General features: G+C 36.6%; 2 protein-coding genes across 3 annotated transcripts; both read left to right on the top strand.

The window, feature by feature from the left end:
- The first annotated feature begins 232 nt into the window (after nucleotides 1-232).
- LOC127169161 (HLA class II histocompatibility antigen, DP alpha 1 chain-like) lies at nucleotides 233-8,501 on the top strand. Its single transcript, XM_051116328.1, has 4 exons — nucleotides 233-332; nucleotides 2,062-2,313; nucleotides 6,485-6,775; nucleotides 6,891-8,501. The coding sequence occupies exons 1-4, from the start codon at nucleotides 248-250 to the stop codon at nucleotides 7,010-7,012; spliced, it is 750 nt and encodes a 249-aa protein (XP_050972285.1). The 5' UTR covers nucleotides 233-247; the 3' UTR covers nucleotides 7,013-8,501.
- Nucleotides 8,502-9,119: 618 nt separating this feature from the next.
- LOC127169159 (rano class II histocompatibility antigen, A beta chain-like) lies at nucleotides 9,120-16,350 on the top strand. Of its 2 annotated transcripts, XM_051116327.1 has the most exons (6): nucleotides 9,120-9,189; nucleotides 9,496-9,762; nucleotides 10,129-10,410; nucleotides 10,494-10,607; nucleotides 10,712-10,739; nucleotides 16,337-16,350. In XM_051116327.1, the coding sequence occupies exons 1-5, from the start codon at nucleotides 9,120-9,122 to the stop codon at nucleotides 10,732-10,734; spliced, it is 756 nt and encodes a 251-aa protein (XP_050972284.1). In that variant the 3' UTR covers nucleotides 10,735-10,739; nucleotides 16,337-16,350. The 2 variants fall into 2 exon arrangements, with proteins under 2 accessions (XP_050972284.1, XP_050972283.1); XM_051116326.1 differs by lacking the exon at nucleotides 16,337-16,350 and having other exon boundaries at nucleotides 10,712-10,810.
- Nucleotides 16,351-18,453: the final 2,103 nt, after the last annotated feature.

Genomic DNA, 18,453 nt, shown 5'->3' with positions numbered 1-18,453 from the left:
TTATTTTTTTATTATTATTTTTTTTACAGTGTAGTTTGTTACTGCAGTTTTATGTTTTTTTTTTATATGTTTGCTGACTCAAAGTATCCTATGTTAGATAAGGTTAGCCAGCTGCATGTCAGATGAAAGAGGAAAACCTTTTATTCTTCTTAGATACAGCAATGTCATTGTGTGTGACAAACTCTGAGTGGATGACGCAAAAACTTAAATAACACCTGCTTTTTCACCTTTGTTAAATTTTTCCCTGATGACTGTTCGACTCTCATCTATCAAGATGGAGCTGTACATAACCATTCTCACCCTAACCACTGTTCTCTCAACTAGTGCTAAATGTAAGTTGAAGTTTTTAAATTGCTTAGGTACTATTTTCATAAATGACAAAATAGCAAATTTGTATTTAATCACTTGTAATACCTAGTAATTTCAAAAGCTGCAACCTTATGGTTGAATGTTTCATTAAATGTTTCTGTTACAGCTATTGTTTAAAAACAAGGTTAACTGAAGATTTGGTTTATTTAAAAAAAAAAATGCTTTGGTATTATCGACAAGTAGTGATGTTAAAAACTCAAATAGCAATGTAATGGGAACATTTGCTGAATATAATAAAAATCAGTAAAAAATGTAGGTGATTTGCAAACCACTCTCAGCAACATTGTTTTTTTTTTTCCTTTGTTGCAGTCGTTCCTACATTTTTTTTTATTGAATGAGATACACACACACACACACACACACAAAGTTGATTACATAACATTGTTTGTATTGCAAGACTGTATTTATTGAGCCATTATTAGTAATTTATGCAATATGTGAGGCACCGAAATGTCACACAGTGTCACACAGCACATGACCTTCTGTAATGGCTACATAACACTTTTGAAATGTAAACAAAGATGTTGTCCAAATAGACATTTAAATTACAGGTGTTGGGTTTTAAGAACTGTCCCATCCGATTTTGGACAATGACTTTGATTGGTTCATGGCTAAGTATAAGAGATCCTATAGTCTATCCTTGGTATTTTGAGCTCTGAATGTACCCCTTTAATGTGTTTTTCATTGGTGTTTTAAAAAAAAAGTTTAAAGGTTTAATAAAATGTAATATAAGGAGAGATGGACGTTTGCCTCAAACGTCCATCTCTCGTCTGCAAATTGTGCAAAATGCTGCAGCAAGGCTTCTAACGGGAATTAAGAAGAGGGATCACATCACTCCAGTTTTAGCTTCGCTACATTGGCTGCCTGTACAGTTCAGAATTGATTTTAAAATAGCTGTTTTTGTGTATAAGGCTTTATCTGGACTTGCACCAAAATATATTTCTGACCTTCTCACTCCTTATACAACTCAAAGAGCACTCAGGTCTAGTAGTCAGCTTCTCTTAACTGTCCCACGTTGTCGCTGCAAAACTAAGGGTGGCCGGGCTTTTTCAGTTGCAGCCCCTAAACTTTGGAACAGTTTGCCCGAAAAAGTGAGATTTGCTCCTTCGCTAGCTAGTTTCAAATCGATTCTTAAATCTTATCTTTTTTCATTAGCTTATAATTAATGTTATTGTAAGGTTTTCGGGGATTTGTTTTTCTTTTTTTGTTGTCAAATCTGTATTCTGTTGTACAGCACTTTGGTGCAACACTGTTGCTTTTAAATGTGCTTTAGAAATAAATGTTGACTTGACTTGACTTGAAGGGGCAAAATCCTTAATCATAATACAAGTAATTGTATTTGACAATATTATAAATAAATAGTATAAAAAGGTTGATACCAAGATTTAGACTGGCCTAGTGAAATTTAAAAATTTTCGACACCAGTTTCAATAAATATTTAAGTACATAAATAAATAAATAAATAAATAAATAAATAAAGCAAGCAAGTAAAATGGATAAATCTTCTCTAACTTGTCAATAACATCATGTTATTGTAGTAATCCAGCCCTGAACGCTGTGAGGATATTTACAATTTTGATTATATACAAAATCTTTTTATTGTATCATATTTTCTCAGCTATCCAAAGTAACTGAATTGTCTACCTCAAAAATTAAGCTTAATGTATTTGTTTTATGTTCAATGTGTTTCAGTTGAACATGATGATTTGCTATATGCTGCATGCTCTGATGTGGAAGAAGAGTTTTACATTGGATATGATGAAGAGGAATTGGGGCATGTCGACTTTAAACAGAAGAGAGCAGTAGAGACACTACCTGATTTTGTGGGACCAAATAACATATCATTTCCCAGATTTTATGAAATCGGTGCTGATGCAATAGTAGGATGCAAACGTGACTTACCAATATTTATTCAAACATTCAAGAGTCTACCACTAGAAATGGGTAAGACATAAGAATGTGCTATGAACCGTTACATGTTTACAGTATTAAACATGAGCCTTTAATGTTCACTTTCTTAAGGGTTTATAATGTTTTCATTAAGTAAGCAATATCACATAAACAACAGTGTGTTATTGCTATATATCAGCAGTGTCCAAAACATATCACAAAATTATTATTCACAAAATGTTGTGAAACTGCATTCTTACACCACAGGGTCAGTATCTTTTATTGCCATTAAAAAATAAATAAATAAAATAAATATAAATAAATAAATAAAAAAGTGCCCAAACCTCTGTCACTAATTTGACAACATAATGATAGGACCACTAAAGAATAGATTAGGTTATTTCTGAGAAGTAAAAGAAAGCAGAATGTGTGTATGTTGCATCACATTTATAAAAATTGAATACAACAGAACCATTCATTCATACATGAAACACTGTGATACGATGACCTAGTTTAGTTGAAAATTTGTGGACAAACTAAGTAGTGCAAAAACAAGTGCATGTGGGAGCTGTGCATACATTGTATGCATATACCTCATTCAACACTGAACAGCAGGAACACATTTACCACACAAAGAAAATACAGTATGAGAACCAACAAGGAGCAAATAAAACACAGAGCTATATACACAAGAAGCAAACAAAGGCAACTAAAGACACAGATGAAACTAATTAACTAAGGCAATTGACAAAGAGGCCCAGAAGAAGGACAAAACTGGAAGTAGAGAGGACACAGGAGTAGCTGAAGGGAAGAAGGAGCCCAATGGAGCTGAAGGGGTAGAGGGCTAAGTCACAGCCAGAGGCCCAGAAGTCTCCAGCAGAACCAGGATGACAAGAAACAAGGGAGTGTAAAGCCATGGTGGAGGCAGCAGGCTGACAGGCCAAGGTGGTTTCATGGGCCCAGAGACTTGTGGGAATCCACCTTACAAGGCTGAGCTACTGAAGGAGAAGACTGAGGTAGAGCCGAAGAGCTAAAGAAGCGAAGCACAGAGAATGAAGCCAAGGAGATGAGCAGCACCAGCAGAGCAAAATATGTATAACTGCAGACCGGAGATCTCCAAAATGGGGTATGAACTCCAAAAGTGGGCAGAACCTCCAAAATGGGGTGGGGTCCCATCGCGCAAACATTTTAACCATTGGCTCTGGCTTCAGCTAATTGTTATTGACTTACATTTCAAAATAAAACTTTATAAATTAAACATCAAAGGTCATTACTGAAAGGGGTGGCTGTTTACAGAGTGCTGTATCAAAGCATATTAAATGCAGTGTTGACTGGAAGGAAGAAATTGGGTAGGCAAAGGTGCACAAGCAACAGGGATGACAGCAAGCTTGAGAATACTGTCAAGTAAAGCCAATTCAAACACTTGGGAGAACTTCACAAAGAGTAGAACGAAGTAGAGGGCTGCATTGGGATTGGGACCCAACGCATATCTCGCGGGAGCGGGCGGTTTGAACTTTGCTGCGGGCGGGAATGGGCAGCTAAAAAAAAAACACTGCGGGATCAGGAGGTAGCCTAGCGACATGATGGAGATGTCATGGCTTTGGTTAATAATTGCAAAACTGCTGTTTTCATATAGTTTATCATTGTATTTTTTTGCAAAGCAGTCTATTTTTATGTGCTGTGTGATGGTGCAACGTTTTTGATAAAAACGAAATTATATTCGAATGTATTGTGTGTTTTGTCTTTCTGTGTTCTCATAGGCTAGCTGCTTTCAGACATGCTTTCAGCACATTTACACCAGGACCAATCAAGCCTACGAAATACTTCAATAGCCAAAATCAAAGTATTTGAAGTCTAAAGAAACACACGGTAGCCTAAGCGTTTTAGATGTCCCCGATAGCCCAGGCTACTATTCATCTTCCCTACCAGTGCGTCAGAATACATGCAGGCCAGGGAAAGAAACAAACATGAATCTCTTTAATAATAGCAATACAAATACGTTTTTTTTTTTCCTGCGGGACGGGAGAAGACACAAAATCAATGCATCTCTATTATCGTGCAGGAATAAATTCTCAGAGTTTTGCGGGTGCGGGCGGGAGTGGACATACATATTGCGGGAGCGGGCGGGAGTGTAACACACGTTGTGGGAGCGGGCAGTAATGGTCAGAAATTCGGCGTGCGGGCGGGAGCGGGATGAAGAAAACAGTCCCGCGCAGGGCTCTAGAACGAAGCTGAAGTTAGCGCATCAAGAGCCACCACGCTCAGACGTCTTCAGGAAAAGGGCTACCAAGCCACTTCGGAAACAGAAGCAACATCAGAAGCATCTTACCTGGGCTAAGGAGAAAATGAACTGGATTGTTGCTCAGTGGTCGAAAGCTCTCTTTTCAGATAAAAGTAAATCTTGCATTTCATGTTGAAATCATGATCCCAGAGTCAGGAGAAAGACTGGAGAGGCACAGAATCCAAGCTGCTTAAAGTCCAGTGTGAAGTTTCTGAAGTCAGTATTGATTTGGGGTCAATACTGTGACGGCACTGTGCCGGTCCACTGTGTTTTATCAAGTGCAAAGTCAATGCAGCCATCTACCAGGAGATTTTGGAGCACTTTAGGCTTCCATGTGCTGATAAGCTTTATGGAGATGCTGATTTCCTTTTCCAACAGGACCTTAGCACCTGCCCACAGTGCAAAAAACACTTCCAAGTGGTTTGCTGTCCAGATATTACTGTGCTTGATTGGCCAGCCAACATGCCTGACCTGAACCCCACTAAGAATCTATAAGATATTTTCAAGAGGAAGATGAGAAACTTCTCCAACAATATACAGACGATGTAAAGGCTCAATAGTGCCTCAGCAGTGCCACAGGCTGATCACTTCAATGCCACACTTCACTGATGCTGTAATTTGTACTAGGAGCAAGTAATTTGCTGTAATATGTGCTGCCAACCAAGTATTGAGTGCATAAATGAACATACTTAAAAAAAAAAAGTTTTCTTTTTTTGCAAATTTGTTTTTTGATTGATCTTAGGAAATATTGTAATATTCTGAGATACTGGATTTTTGACTTTCATGAGCTGTAAGCTCTAATCATCAAAATTAAAACAAAAAAAAAACTTTAGAAATATTTTACTTTACATGTAATGAATCTAGAATATATGAAGGATTCAGTTTTTAAAATAAGTTACAATAAAAAATGAACTTTTTCATGGTATTCTGATTTTCTGAGATGCACCTGTATGCTCAGTGAGAGCAGAGCCCAAAGCTTGTGGCCAGTGGAGTTCGGACTGGAGTTTGAAAGTCTGCTTAGTGATGCAAACGGTAATCACCCACAAGCTCTCCCGCGAGCCGTCCCAGCGCCGATCAGGCGAAAGTTATTACCCTATCACTTTGTGTTAAGCAACGGAGGCATCCTGGGGCATGAAATTCGTGGGGTAGGAGGGGGTAGTGATGCTGGGTGTAACTAAAAGGTCCCACTGTCCAGTGAGCTTTGGTTGGGGAGTTATGAAGCGGCCCGCAATCTTGTATCTTACAATCTTATTAACGGTTTATCTACCACACTATTCAGCGCCAATCCCGCTGTGCAGTCAATTTCACTGGTTGAGGTTAGGGTCAGGTGTGGGGTAGATTGAGGTGTTAGCATTTTTGTAGTATAGTGTAGGAAATCAACACTGTGACTGACAACCAATAATACCTTTAGATTCAGCTGTGGGGTGGTGTTTGCACTAAAGTGGATTGGGGGAAAAAGTTGCACATGCGTGTCATGTGCCTGTCTGTCAATGGGAGGAAGCCACGCCCTATTTTGGAGTTCCTGCCCCCATTTGGAGATCTCCGGGCTGCAGTTATACCCTTCTCAGCAGAGCAGGTGGATCCAGGGATCTGGCAGGAAGGACAAAGGGGTGTGTTTTCAAAAAGCATTGTCACAAGTCGTCACAAGTTCTGTCATTGTCAACATTTTTTGTTACCCAAAACCACAGTTCCAACAAACATTTGTGAACTGCATCGCAAACGTTAATTGTGATTGCGAATCAAGTAGTTAAGACAAGCTATTGCAAATCCACTTGCGTGTCGCATAATTAATGACAGTATTGTTGCAGGTTTGACTGGCTTTGGAACACATTCATAACATTCATATAACATTTAATGCCTCAAACATTTATATAATGCATATTAAGACATCTTTACTTACTTGACTGAAATAAAGAATGAATGAATAAAGTTTTCTGTGTTTAGATCTAGATGCACCCCAGACATCCATCTATCCAAAGGATGATGTAGAGCTGGGTGTTCAGAACACCCTCATCTGTCATGTGACTGGCTTCTACCCTCCATCTGTCAACATCTCTTGGACTAAGAACAATGTTATTGTGACAGAGGGCATAAGTATAAGCCAGTACCGTCCAAGGACAGATGATACCTTTAACATCTTCTCCACTCTTAAGTTCACACCTGATGAAGGAGACATTTACAGCTGTACTGTGAGCCACAAAGCCCTCCAAGGTCAACCTCAGACCAAAATATGGGGTGAGTGTGATTTTTAAATAGAATAGACAATATTACAGGTTTTTGTTGTTGTTGTTGTTGTTGTTACAGAAACAAATTACTTGTTAATCATTTATCCCATGGATTTAATTTCCAGATGTAAATGTTGCTCTTCCAAGTGTTGGTCCAGCAGTGTTTTGTGGAGTAGGTCTGTCTCTTGGTCTGATGGGAGTCATTCTGGGAACGTTCTTCCTCATGAAAGGACACAACTGTCACTGACTAATAAAGCCATGGAAGCAAACATTGAAAATATCTATTAATTGTTTTATAACTGAGCACTTTAAAACAATAATAAAAAAAGATATGTGTCATTCTACATAACAAGTGACAACTGATGTTAAGGTATAGCGTTGGATTTTATTGCTTCTCGAATACTTTGAAATCATAATAAACTTTGCTTACTGTGTAACACTAAACATGAAAATTACAAAGCTCAAAAAGCCTGATTTTCTTTTCATCTTACAAATGGCATTCTCAATTTATAAGAAGTAATCTATACTCACATCACATGATCAAAAATTATTTTGATAACACTGATTAAAAACACTTTCTCAATAACATATAGACATTTGAAAATGAGATGTAAATGAGTTTTAAATCAAATTAGTGTAATTACTGCGATTCATATATATTCAGAAGTTAGTGTTTTCTTCTTTGACAAAAAGACATTTTAAATATGAACACAAAAAGATTGTTATAAGTGTTATAATGAGTAATCTGGGTTTGTTTTCTGTTTTGGTGGGTTTTGAATCATATTTATGTTCTGTGTCATGGTTTTCAAACATTTTCCTGTGTTTTAGTTTCCTCAGTGATTCATGGTTTGATTATCTGTTGCACCTGTTAAATAGTTTCTCTGAGTATTTAAGCACTGTGTTTCTTCTGTTCTTGATGTGACCTTGTCATTATTATGTTAGTTGTGCCAAAGAACTAATTGTATTTAAAAATAACTATTATGGGGTTCAGATGTTGGTTGCTTATTGGTTGGGTGCTGCATAAATAATAACCAGCTTTGGATATAGAAGATATATATATATATGAGATTACTTACAAAGTCTGGTGTGTTCTGAAGTGCAGACAAAGAATACTTTACACATAAGGAAAGGATTTGTAAATGGTGACTAACTGAAGCATCTTACTGTGGTTCACATGATAATATCAACATGGTTGACACAATATTATACAGATTGCATTTGGGCTACACACATTTACAGCGCAAACTGCGTAGGCCCCCCACATGAGTGAAGGCAGGGCCCCTTACAGTATCAAGTCAGTGCGCAAGTGCCATGCCATTTGCTATAGTTTATTTTGTGTCAAAACTATTTTCTGCTATCTGTATATAATGATTAGTTATATATAACTCATGACAATATTTTACATTCCACCCTTAAAACTTAATGAAACATGTTAGTGAAACATGTTCTTAAAAAGGATCTAGTGAAGGAATGCAATACATTTTTACGTTTTTTATTATTATTATTTATTTATCTGTTTATTTATTTATTTATTTATTTTCAAGCTAAACTTTTGCTGCATGGATTAAAAAAAAATCTAATATACACATATCAGTCAAAATTGAAAAAAAGGAGTTGTCAGCAAATCATTTACATTTTACTTTTTATTCAGAACAGAGCAAAATAAAATCATAATAGCAGCTATAATATTACACTACGAATGTATATATACAATTATAAAATAAAACAGAATATATTATATAAATTATAGATAGATAGAGAGAGAGAGATAGGAAGGCCCCCACCACTGCACATAGGCCTGTTTTTCAATGGTCACATACCTAGCCAGAGTCAGACAGTGTGCAATTTTGAATGCATCCTTTTTTTTAGATAACCTTTCCTGTTCTTTCAGAGCACTACAAATGTAAGTCACTGTTTGCGGATACCATTGAAATGAATGTTTCTTCTTTTCTTCTCAGTGTAATGCCATATTACAGCTCCTTATAATTTGTAATAAATAAATAAATAAATAAATAAATAAAAAAGAGTAATTGATTGATTTTTTAATTGATTTAAAAAGTCACTGTATACTACATTAGTGTGTTAATCATTAACATTAACAGTATTTGTAAATAAAGTTACCAAGGTGTCTTCAGTAGAGTAAAAAATCCGCACCACAGTTTTATTTAAATTAGGCATTTGTTATCCAGATTGATAACTGGATGGTGCTTGTGATGATAAATGAAAGCAGGATACTACCTAGTAACGTTTGATATTTATATCTGGAGTAACTGGTTGGACAGTCACCTTAAACATCCACCTGACATGAACATAAAGCACTGGCGGCATGTCGCTGGGATTCAGTGCGAGTGAAAATGTCACTGCTACAGTATTTGAGTTGTCATCTCATTTTGACACTGTCTGTATTGACTGGAGCAAAAAGTGGTAAGATGAGAAAAATACAATTGAATATCAACAATAACTGGATTAGTAGTAGTAGTAGTAGATGTAAATGATTTAAATGATATACTTCAGCATGTTTTAAGAAGGGTGATTTGATTGTCTTCTAAGGATGAATTCTCTGTCATATTTTACTTAAACTGTTTGTGGACAGCGTAATTTGACATACGACATTTACTCCACAGATTAATTTCTCTTTGAATATTACTAATAAACTTATAAAAGAACCTCTCTTTTTTGTTGATGTCATATTTATCTGATAAATCTATGATTGTTCTGCCTCTTTTTCAGCTGATGACTACTACATAAGACAGTCGAGATGCATCTACAGCTCTCCTGATCTCAGTGACATGGTGTATATTGACAGCTTTTATTTAAATAAATTTCTATTCACACAGTTCAACAGTACTTTGAGGAAGTTTGTGGGGTTTAGTGAGATCGGAATGAGAGCTGCAGAGGGATGGAATAATAGCCCCTTTTTGCTAACAGAGAGAGCTGGTGCTGATGTATGCAAATTTATCATTAAAAGCAAGGACACGCCGGACCTTATTAAAGTAGGTAAGTGGCTCAAAACTCCTCAAAGAACTTTACTATCACTCATGGAATTCCTTTTTTGTTTGTTCATTTGTTTTTAACATTTGTGTTTTGTGTTTTAACATCAAACATTGTTTCCATTAATAATTATTTTCCAGTTAGTATATATGAGCATATACTAACTGGAAAATAATTATTAATGGAAAAATGTTTGATTAAAAATGAGTGATCCACTCTAACATCTATTAATTAAAATAAATAATTCATATTTATCTGCTTTGTTCAAATGCCATTTCTTATGTTAAACACCCCAACGTTCAATATATGCACACATACATATGAGAAATGCATTGGACTGCATATTTAATAATGTTGCTCTCTTTGATTCAGTGCAACCAAAGGTTAAGCTCAGTTCCGTGACGAGGGCTGGTGGCAGACATCCAGCTGTGTTAATGTGCAGCGCATATGAATTTTATCCTCCGCACATCAAAGTGTCCTGGCTGAGAGATGGTAAACCAGTGACCTCTGAAGTGACCTCCACTATGGAGATGGCTGATGGGGACTGGTACTACCAGATTCACTCTGAGCTGGAGTACAGCCCCAAATCTGGAGAGAAGATCTCCTGTATGGTTGAGCATGCTAGCTTCAATAAACCCATGATCTATGACTGGGGTAAGATAAGACACCTACTGTCATATTATAACTGTGTTTGTGGTAAGCATAATTTGACCTATGATATTTGACATACTCCACAGATCCATCTCTGCTTGAGTCTGAGAGGAATAAAATTGCTATTGGAGCCTCTGGTCTGGTGCTGGGAATCATCATCACAGCTACTGGAATCATTTACTTCAAGAAGAAATCAACAGGTATGTGGAGATCAGAATAATTCAGAATGATATTAATCTGTGTACACCATCCTTGTACATGCATGTAACTTGTCAATTTTTTTTTTTTTTTTTTTTTTTGACAGGAAGGATCCTACTACCTCAGTAATGATGGTAGATTGCTTATTCAACTTTTAAACTCACTGTTTTCAATGTGCTGTAATCACCTGTGGTTTTCAATCCTGGTCTCAGGGACCCACCGGTCAGCACATTTTCTGTCTCTGATCTGATGCACTCAGGATATATTTGTGCTTTTTTTTTTATTTATTTATTTTTTTTTTTAAGTTGTGTGTATAGAAAACAATGTTACCAAAACAATCCCTGTTTACACGGATCCTGCTTTATTATGCATGCTAGACCAGTAGTTGCCAATGTCACTTTGTAAAAAAACACAACATGTCTGCACACATACACATTCTTCTACAGAGCACTGAATGCACAGTCAAGATACATGCATATGACATCACTGTTTTTACAAATTCATGTTTTTGTAGTTTACACAGAGATATGCATATAACATTTTCTGATTTTAGTTAAAAATGTTGTTGCATAAACTCATGACTAGTTCATGGCGCTCTCTCAGAATAAGCTGATAAACTGAATCAGGGAGACATGCAAAATGTGCAGATCCATGGGTCCCCAAAACCAGGACTAAAAACAACTGACCTAGTTTATTAAACGCCACATAAAATTTCACAAGAAGATTTAAAGTTCACAAGAAGATTTAAAGAGCCAAACATTTTTAAGACAGGAGAACACATATTCTAATTACTGTTGTGTACAGAATTTTTTAAACTCTAAAATAACATTTTACTTCAACTAAAACAGATCTGAAAAAGTAGTGGCGGGTAAAGATTATTTAAAGGGGCCTGTTATGCTCTTTAACAGAGTCTTAAAAACGTCTTGATTATTTTTATATAATTTACGTTATTACAATACATTTCTCCTAGTCTGGCAAAAAAAAAATGGCTTGATTAGTTCTGGGTTCCGCCTTCCGAAAAACGAAATATGTTATGATTGGTTAGCTGTCCCACTGCGTTGCAATTGGTAAACAGCTTAGACGGTGTTTCAGTACTGCCACGCCCCTTGTCAAAAGAAGCAAGTTCCGTGTACAACTGTTAGCGCAAGTTAAATTAAAGTGATTCTTACGTTTTAAATATGGATATTTTTGTTACAAAAACACATCGATTCGCTAGAGGGGGCCTTTATTAACTCCCCAGAGCCGTGTGAGGCAAATTTGAATATAACTCCGACTGCATTCGTCTGAAAAAAGGAAGTCATATACAACTAGGATGCATGGAGGGTGAGTAAATAATACGCTACAGTAGTGTTGGGTCCTATCATCAGCCTGCGAGATCGCCAATACATGATATTATCGTGTATGTATTTAATTATTTACATACTTAACTAACTACTAATTTGTGACACACATAAAGTGCAATAAACGGTAAAACAATTGCTCTACAAATTACTGTTTATTAGTACATTAATAAATGTAAGTTTATTTGAATACAAATGTTAGTTTATAACATTCAGCAGAACAATTAACTGTTTTGCACAGTTAAATAGGCTAAACGGAGATTGCTGACACGCCTCAAACATTTAAAAAAAAAGATGGAACGATTAAAAATGAATAGTTTTTGTTTTATGCTTAAATCAGATCTCCTCTAGATGGCGCTGTCACAAAAAATAGGGCTCTAGAAACGCGGCCTCCGGCTGTGCAGGAACATACTGTTGCGGGTTAAATGGTTAACGGTAAAATACTGTATAATTTACAGAGAATAACCGTAAACTGACATTCCCAGAATTCTGTTACTTTTTTTTTTTTTAATTTGATGTTTTTTTGGTTTAAATAACTCTTTCTTCATTTTTTCTTTCTGCATTATTTGTTTCATGTGTGTTACCATGACGGTGTTTAGTGTTTGTGTGAATGACAGTGTGCACCTTCTATATATGTTAATGTTCAAAGCTGTTTGTGATGACATTTGGTTTGTCATGTGACTTTCTGATTTCAGCACTTCAGCAGGTTGGTACATTATATCAGTTAATGAAATTAGGGCATTTACCTGTGAATTTAAGTGAAAACCACTTAACCTTGTGTGTATATATTGATTTACTATTACACTATTTAAAGATATCATTGATATATAAATATTTATATGGTGACATGTAAATATTTCTCTCCCCTCCCTGGTGTTGCAGAAACAGTAGGAAATTCTTTAAACTCGTTTGTGGCAGCAGTTTCTTATGCCACCAATGAAACCAAAACACATGTAAAAACCTTTTGGATAAGAAGACGGAAAAAAACAACTTCTTAATCTAATTTTAAGGTGTGATGATCGTACTTGTACTACAGTAAGGTGAAATTTGTTCTCAGTTGTTGAATCTTTTTTTGTGTTTGTCAAATATGTCTCAAAGAGACATTTTACAAGAGACAAGACATCTGCTGGTGGAAAAACATTGAAAGATATTCACATGATTGTAACTTATTTCTTATGAGGAAGCAACACAAACTCAAAAATCCAGTGCATGTTTGTCTGTGTTCATGAAAGTCACAGACATCTGGAGTTTCAAAACCAGTTTAACATGATTGTTGTAAATGTACAGCTTTTAAAGCTTGCAATCTTGGGGAATTTCTGGGGAGAACTATGGGGAAGTTTTGATCACATCCCAAACTTCCCCATAGTTTCATCAGTCAGTAATCTGGTGATAGATGTTGGTGTAATACTGTTACCTAGAGGTTATAGTTACAAACGACAGGCCTTTGTCTTTAATAAAGCACAAACTCTTCTGACAATTCTGAATTTGGGAGTTTTACAAGTCCTGAAGTTTGGGCAGGCATGCACCAATTATTCTTTTCCAGAAAACAAAAAGCACAGAACCGACTCAATAAAAGCTGAGTAAAACTGTGTCATCTGTGCCTGTGGCAGGTTGAACTTTTTCAGTTAACGAAGGAAGTACAACTTCTGCTGGGCCTTTTTCACAATGGTGTTGATGTCTGTCAGGAAGCTGGTGATCCACTGACAGATGGAGATGGGTACAGAGAGCTGTGCCAGTTTATTCAGAAGGGTATCTGGGATGATGGTGTTGAAATTCGAGCTGACGTCCACAAACAGGATCCTTGCATAAGTCCCTGGTTTGTCCTGATGTAGTGCAATCTCATATTGACTGCATCATTTGTTCATTAAGCAAACTGCAGGGGGTCCAGCAAGTCCTGTAATGACCTTCAAGTAGGCCAACACAAGTCTCTCAAATGACTTCATGACCACAGACGTTAAAGCAACAAGTCTGTAGTTCTGTGTCCTTTAATTTTTGGTTTCTTGGGTACAGGAATAATGGTGGAGCATTTGAAGCAGGAGGGGAGTTCACACAGTTCCAGTGATCTGTTGAAGACGAATGTGAAGATGGATGATAGCTGGACAGGACAGGCATCAAGTCATTACAGTTTTTCTCTGTGGCTAAAACACTATAACCAGTCTTTTGAACTAAAATTTCAAAACCATAATGCCATTTTTCAAAAAACACACCCATTTCCTTGAACTATAAACACTATTCCCCTGCTTTAACACAAGAGTCAGATTTCGTGAACTGTTACTGCAAAAATCTACACACAAATCTCTACATTTCTCAGTGCTTACACCATGTGGTCATTTAGAAAGCACTCAATATTGCATTCAATATTGTTCACTCACGTCTGCAAAGTTTGAGCTCAATTAGCAAACAATTACCCAAGTGGAAACTCTAGGAGTCGAAATTTATCACACACCAATCAGAAACTTCGATGGAGATAAAAGGGCCAAAGTCAACTTACAGTTTGGTGCATTTCTCAGATGAGAAATTAAAATTTCAAAACTACTTGTTCAACCTCCACATCATCTAATCACTTGTGCACATCATAAAATGTTTCAATTTTTTGAACAAGTTGCACTTGCTTTGGCACGTTCATGCAACTGATTTGTCTGCGGTTTCCTATATTATCAGCTCTATTGGAAAGGAAAGTAGTGAATAAACACACACACAGCCATATTGCTATTGCTGCAGCACCGGGGGAGCAGTTGGGGGGGATCGGTGCCTTGCTCAAGGCACCGATTGTTACATTGTTCAGATGTCAAATTTTGGTTGAAAGTGAAAACCCAACCTTGTTTGATGTCAAGCTGCAGTGCCATTAAATAACTCCAAGAGCAGCATTACCAGCTTAGTTGGGCAGAAAATGAACGGGACTCCCAGCTAGGTTTGTAATAAGTGAAGCTGGTAATGCTGTTTTTGGAGTTATTTAATGAAGTTTGAGCTTCATCAAACAAAAGCTGAGTTTTTACTTTCAACCAAAATTTGACATCTGAGCAACATTCCACATCCAACGTCCAATGAGTAGCTTCCCGATTAAATCTTTATTAGAATGTTAGAGGATAATGTTCTAACAGTGTTATCAATAAACATTTGTAGAATGTTTTTAGAGAATGTTATCCTACTTTCTAGGAGAATATTCTGGAAACTAAAATAAAACTTGCTACTGAAAACATTACCAGAGCATGTTCTCAGAACATTTGTAGAACAAAACTTGTTAGCTGGGCTGTTGCTCAGTGGTTTGCTGACCATGATATTACTGTGCTTTATTGGCCATTCAACATGCCTGACCTGAACCCCATAGAGAATCTATGGGATATTTTCAAAAGAAAGACGAGAAACAGTCGATCCAACAATATACACACAATCTGAAGGCTCAAAAGTGCCTCAGCAGTGCCACAGGCTGATCGCTTAAATGTCACACTTTACTGATGCTGTAATTTGTGCTAGGAGTAAGGGATTTGCTGTATGTGCTGCCAACCAAGTTAATGAACATACTTTAAAGAACTTTTCTGTTTTGCAAATCCGTTTTTTGATTGATCTTAGGAAATATTCTAATCTTTTGAGATACTGGATTTTTGACTTTCATGAGCTGTAAGCTCTAATTATCAAAAAAAAAAAAAAAAAAAAAAAAAAACTTTAGAAATGTTTTACTTTACATGTATTGAATCTAGAATATATGAAAGTTTCAGTTTTTGTATATAAACTGAAACTTTCATATATTCTAGATTCAATACATGTAAATTTTTTTTTTTTTTTTTTTGATAATTAGAGCTTACAGCTAATGAAAGTCAATATATATATATATATATATATATACACACAGGTGCTGGTCATATACTTAGAATATCTTCAAAAAGTTGATTTATTTCACTAATTCCATTCAGGAAGTGAAACTTGTATAATGTATACATTCATTCCACACAGACTGATATATTTCAAGTGTTTATTTCTTTTAATTTTGATGATTATAACTGACAACTAATGAAAACCCCAAATTCAGTATCTCAGAAAATTAGAATATTACTTAAGACCAATACAAAGAAAGGATTTTTAGAAATCTTGGCCAACTGAAAAGTATGAACATGAAAAGTATGAGCATGTATAGCACTCAATACTTAGTTGGGTCTCCTTTTGCCTGAATTACTGCAGCAATGCGGCGTGGCATGGAGTCAATCAGTCTGTGGCACTGCTTAGGTGTTATGAGAGCCCAGGTTGCTCTGATAGTGGCCTTCAGCTCTTCTGCATCGTTGGGTCTGGCATATCGCATTTTCCTCTTCACAATACCTCATAGATTTTCTATGGGGTTAAGGTTAGGCGAGTTTGCTGGCCAATTAAGAATTGGGATATCATGGTCCTTAAACCAGGTACTGGTAGCTTTGGCACTGTGTGCAGGTGCCAAGTCCTGTTGGAAAATGAAATCTGCATCTCCATAAAGTTGGTCAGCAACAGGAAGCCTGAAGTGCTCGAAAACGTCCTGGTATACAGCTGCGTTGACCTTGGACCTCAGAAAACACAGTGGACCAACACCAGCAGATGACATGGCACCCCAAACCATCACTGACTGTGGAAACTTTACACTGGACCTCAAGCAACGTGGATTCTGTGCCTCTCCTCTCTTCCTCCAGACTCTGGGACCCTGATTTCCAAAGGAAATGCAAAATTTACTTTCATCAGAGAACATAACTTTGGACCACTCAGCAGCAGTCCAGTCCTTTTTGTCTTTAGCCCAGGCGAGGCGCTTCTGACGCCGTCTGTTGTTCAAGAGTGGCTTGACACAAGGAATGCGACAGCTGAAACCCATGTCTTGCATACGTCTGTGCGTAGTGTTTCTTGAAGCACTGACTCCAGCTGCAGTCCACTCTTTGTGAATCTCCCCCACATTTTTGAATGGGTTTTGTTTCACAATTCTCCCCAGGGTGTGGTTATCCCTATTGCTTGTACACTTTTTTTTACTGCATCTTTTCCTTCCCTTTGCCTCTCTATTAATGTGCTTGGACACAGAGCTGTATGAACAGCCAGCCTCTTTTGCAATGACCTTTTGTGCAAGGTGTCAATGGTCGTCTTTTGGACAACTGTCAAATCAGCAGTCTTCCCCATGATTGTGTAGCCTACAGAACTAGACTGAGAGACCATTTAAAGGCCTTTGCAGGTGTTTTGAGTTAATTAGCTGATTAGAGTGTGGCACCAGGTGTCTTCAATACTGAACCTTTTCACAATATTCTAATTTTCTGAGATACTGAATTTGGGGTTTTCATTAGTTGTCAGTTATAATCATCAAAATTAAAAGAAATAAACACTTGAAATATATCAGTCTGTGTGGAATGAATGTATACATTATACAAGTTTCACTTCTTGAATGGAATTAGTGAAATAAATCAACTTTTTGAAGATATTCTAATCATATGACCAGCACCTATAAATGCAACTGTACAATTACACACCTTAATCTGGACAACAAACTGGACCTTACATTTGGTAAAGCAAAACTATAAGTAAAATGACCCTATAGAAATCAAATTTGACATTAGATTTAACAACAACAACAACAACAACAACAACCCAACAATCTATCTGTAGCTTACTGATTTCTTTTTTTTATTTGCTTCACCCCAATTTCAGATGTGGCTGAATATGAGCCAGGATCCTTCAGTCTGTCAGTAGTTGTTAGTGTGCTGGTGTTTGTGTGTGTGGCTGTTTTCATCATAACTGCACTCATCATATGGAGGAAGAGACATGCTGCTGGTAAATGTTCTGTAAACTCAATTTTAAAAAAAAGAAGAGACTCTTTTAGAGTTTAGTGTGTGCAGTTTCATGTTCCTGTAGTGTTACTGTTTATTCATCCTGGATTAATTGTGTCATTCTTATTTAGGACAAGGATCTGAGATGTCAAAGAGTCATCGTGCATGCATGAGTTATCTACTTTGCGTCTTTTATGTTATGAACAGTGTCATGGAAGATTCTGGCCTACATGAACAGGACACCTGACACATCTAATGCTATATGACACTGCTTAGGACTCAATATTCTTGAAGTTTATTGTTTTCACTTTCCTGTTGAGATGGCACACACCTAGCATGGAAAAGTTATTAGAAAGAAAATAATAAAGATCTTTGTCTTGTAAATGAGAAATATATGAAGATGGTCATTAAACAGACAACAGGTCAAAAGGGGAGCTGACTACAAGGGACCAAAACTGTAGTGTAGATACTTTGTTAGTGTGACACTTTAATCCAGGCACTTAAACTTAGTGTACTCAATGTAGTGTAGTAGTTTACTCTTACTTTATGGCATCATACAGGTGTTAATGGAACAAGATTGTGGAAGAGCATCCACAATCTTAAAAGAATGCCAAGTAGTGTTATAATAGGCTTATATTGAATTAATCAACATTTCTATCAGACTTATAAGCTCAATAGCAGAAAATAAAATAGCAGACAACTAAACAGTCCTAAAATAGAAGGTTGTAATATATATGAAATCC

This window comes from Labeo rohita, chromosome 8, assembly GCF_022985175.1.
Source record: "Labeo rohita strain BAU-BD-2019 chromosome 8, IGBB_LRoh.1.0, whole genome shotgun sequence".
In the NCBI taxonomy this organism is placed as follows: domain Eukaryota; kingdom Metazoa; phylum Chordata; class Actinopteri; order Cypriniformes; family Cyprinidae; genus Labeo; species Labeo rohita.
This window is presented reverse-complemented; position numbering and strand designations above follow the sequence as displayed.

Excerpts from the sequence above, each read along its gene's own strand:
- LOC127169159 (XM_051116327.1), top strand. The coding sequence starts at position 9,120 with ATGTCACTGCTACAGTATTTGAGTTGTCATCTCATTTTGACACTGTCT. Across the intron at positions 9,190-9,495 it reads ATTGACTGGAGCAAAAAGTG|CTGATGACTACTACATAAGA; the intron begins GTAAGATGAGAA and ends CCTCTTTTTCAG. Across the intron at positions 9,763-10,128 it reads GCCGGACCTTATTAAAGTAG|TGCAACCAAAGGTTAAGCTC; the intron begins GTAAGTGGCTCA and ends TCTTTGATTCAG.
- LOC127169161 (XM_051116328.1), top strand. The coding sequence starts at position 248 with ATGACTGTTCGACTCTCATCTATCAAGATGGAGCTGTACATAACCATT. Across the intron at positions 2,314-6,484 it reads GAGTCTACCACTAGAAATGG|ATCTAGATGCACCCCAGACA; the intron begins GTAAGACATAAG and ends TTCTGTGTTTAG. Across the intron at positions 6,776-6,890 it reads ACCTCAGACCAAAATATGGG|ATGTAAATGTTGCTCTTCCA; the intron begins GTGAGTGTGATT and ends TTTAATTTCCAG.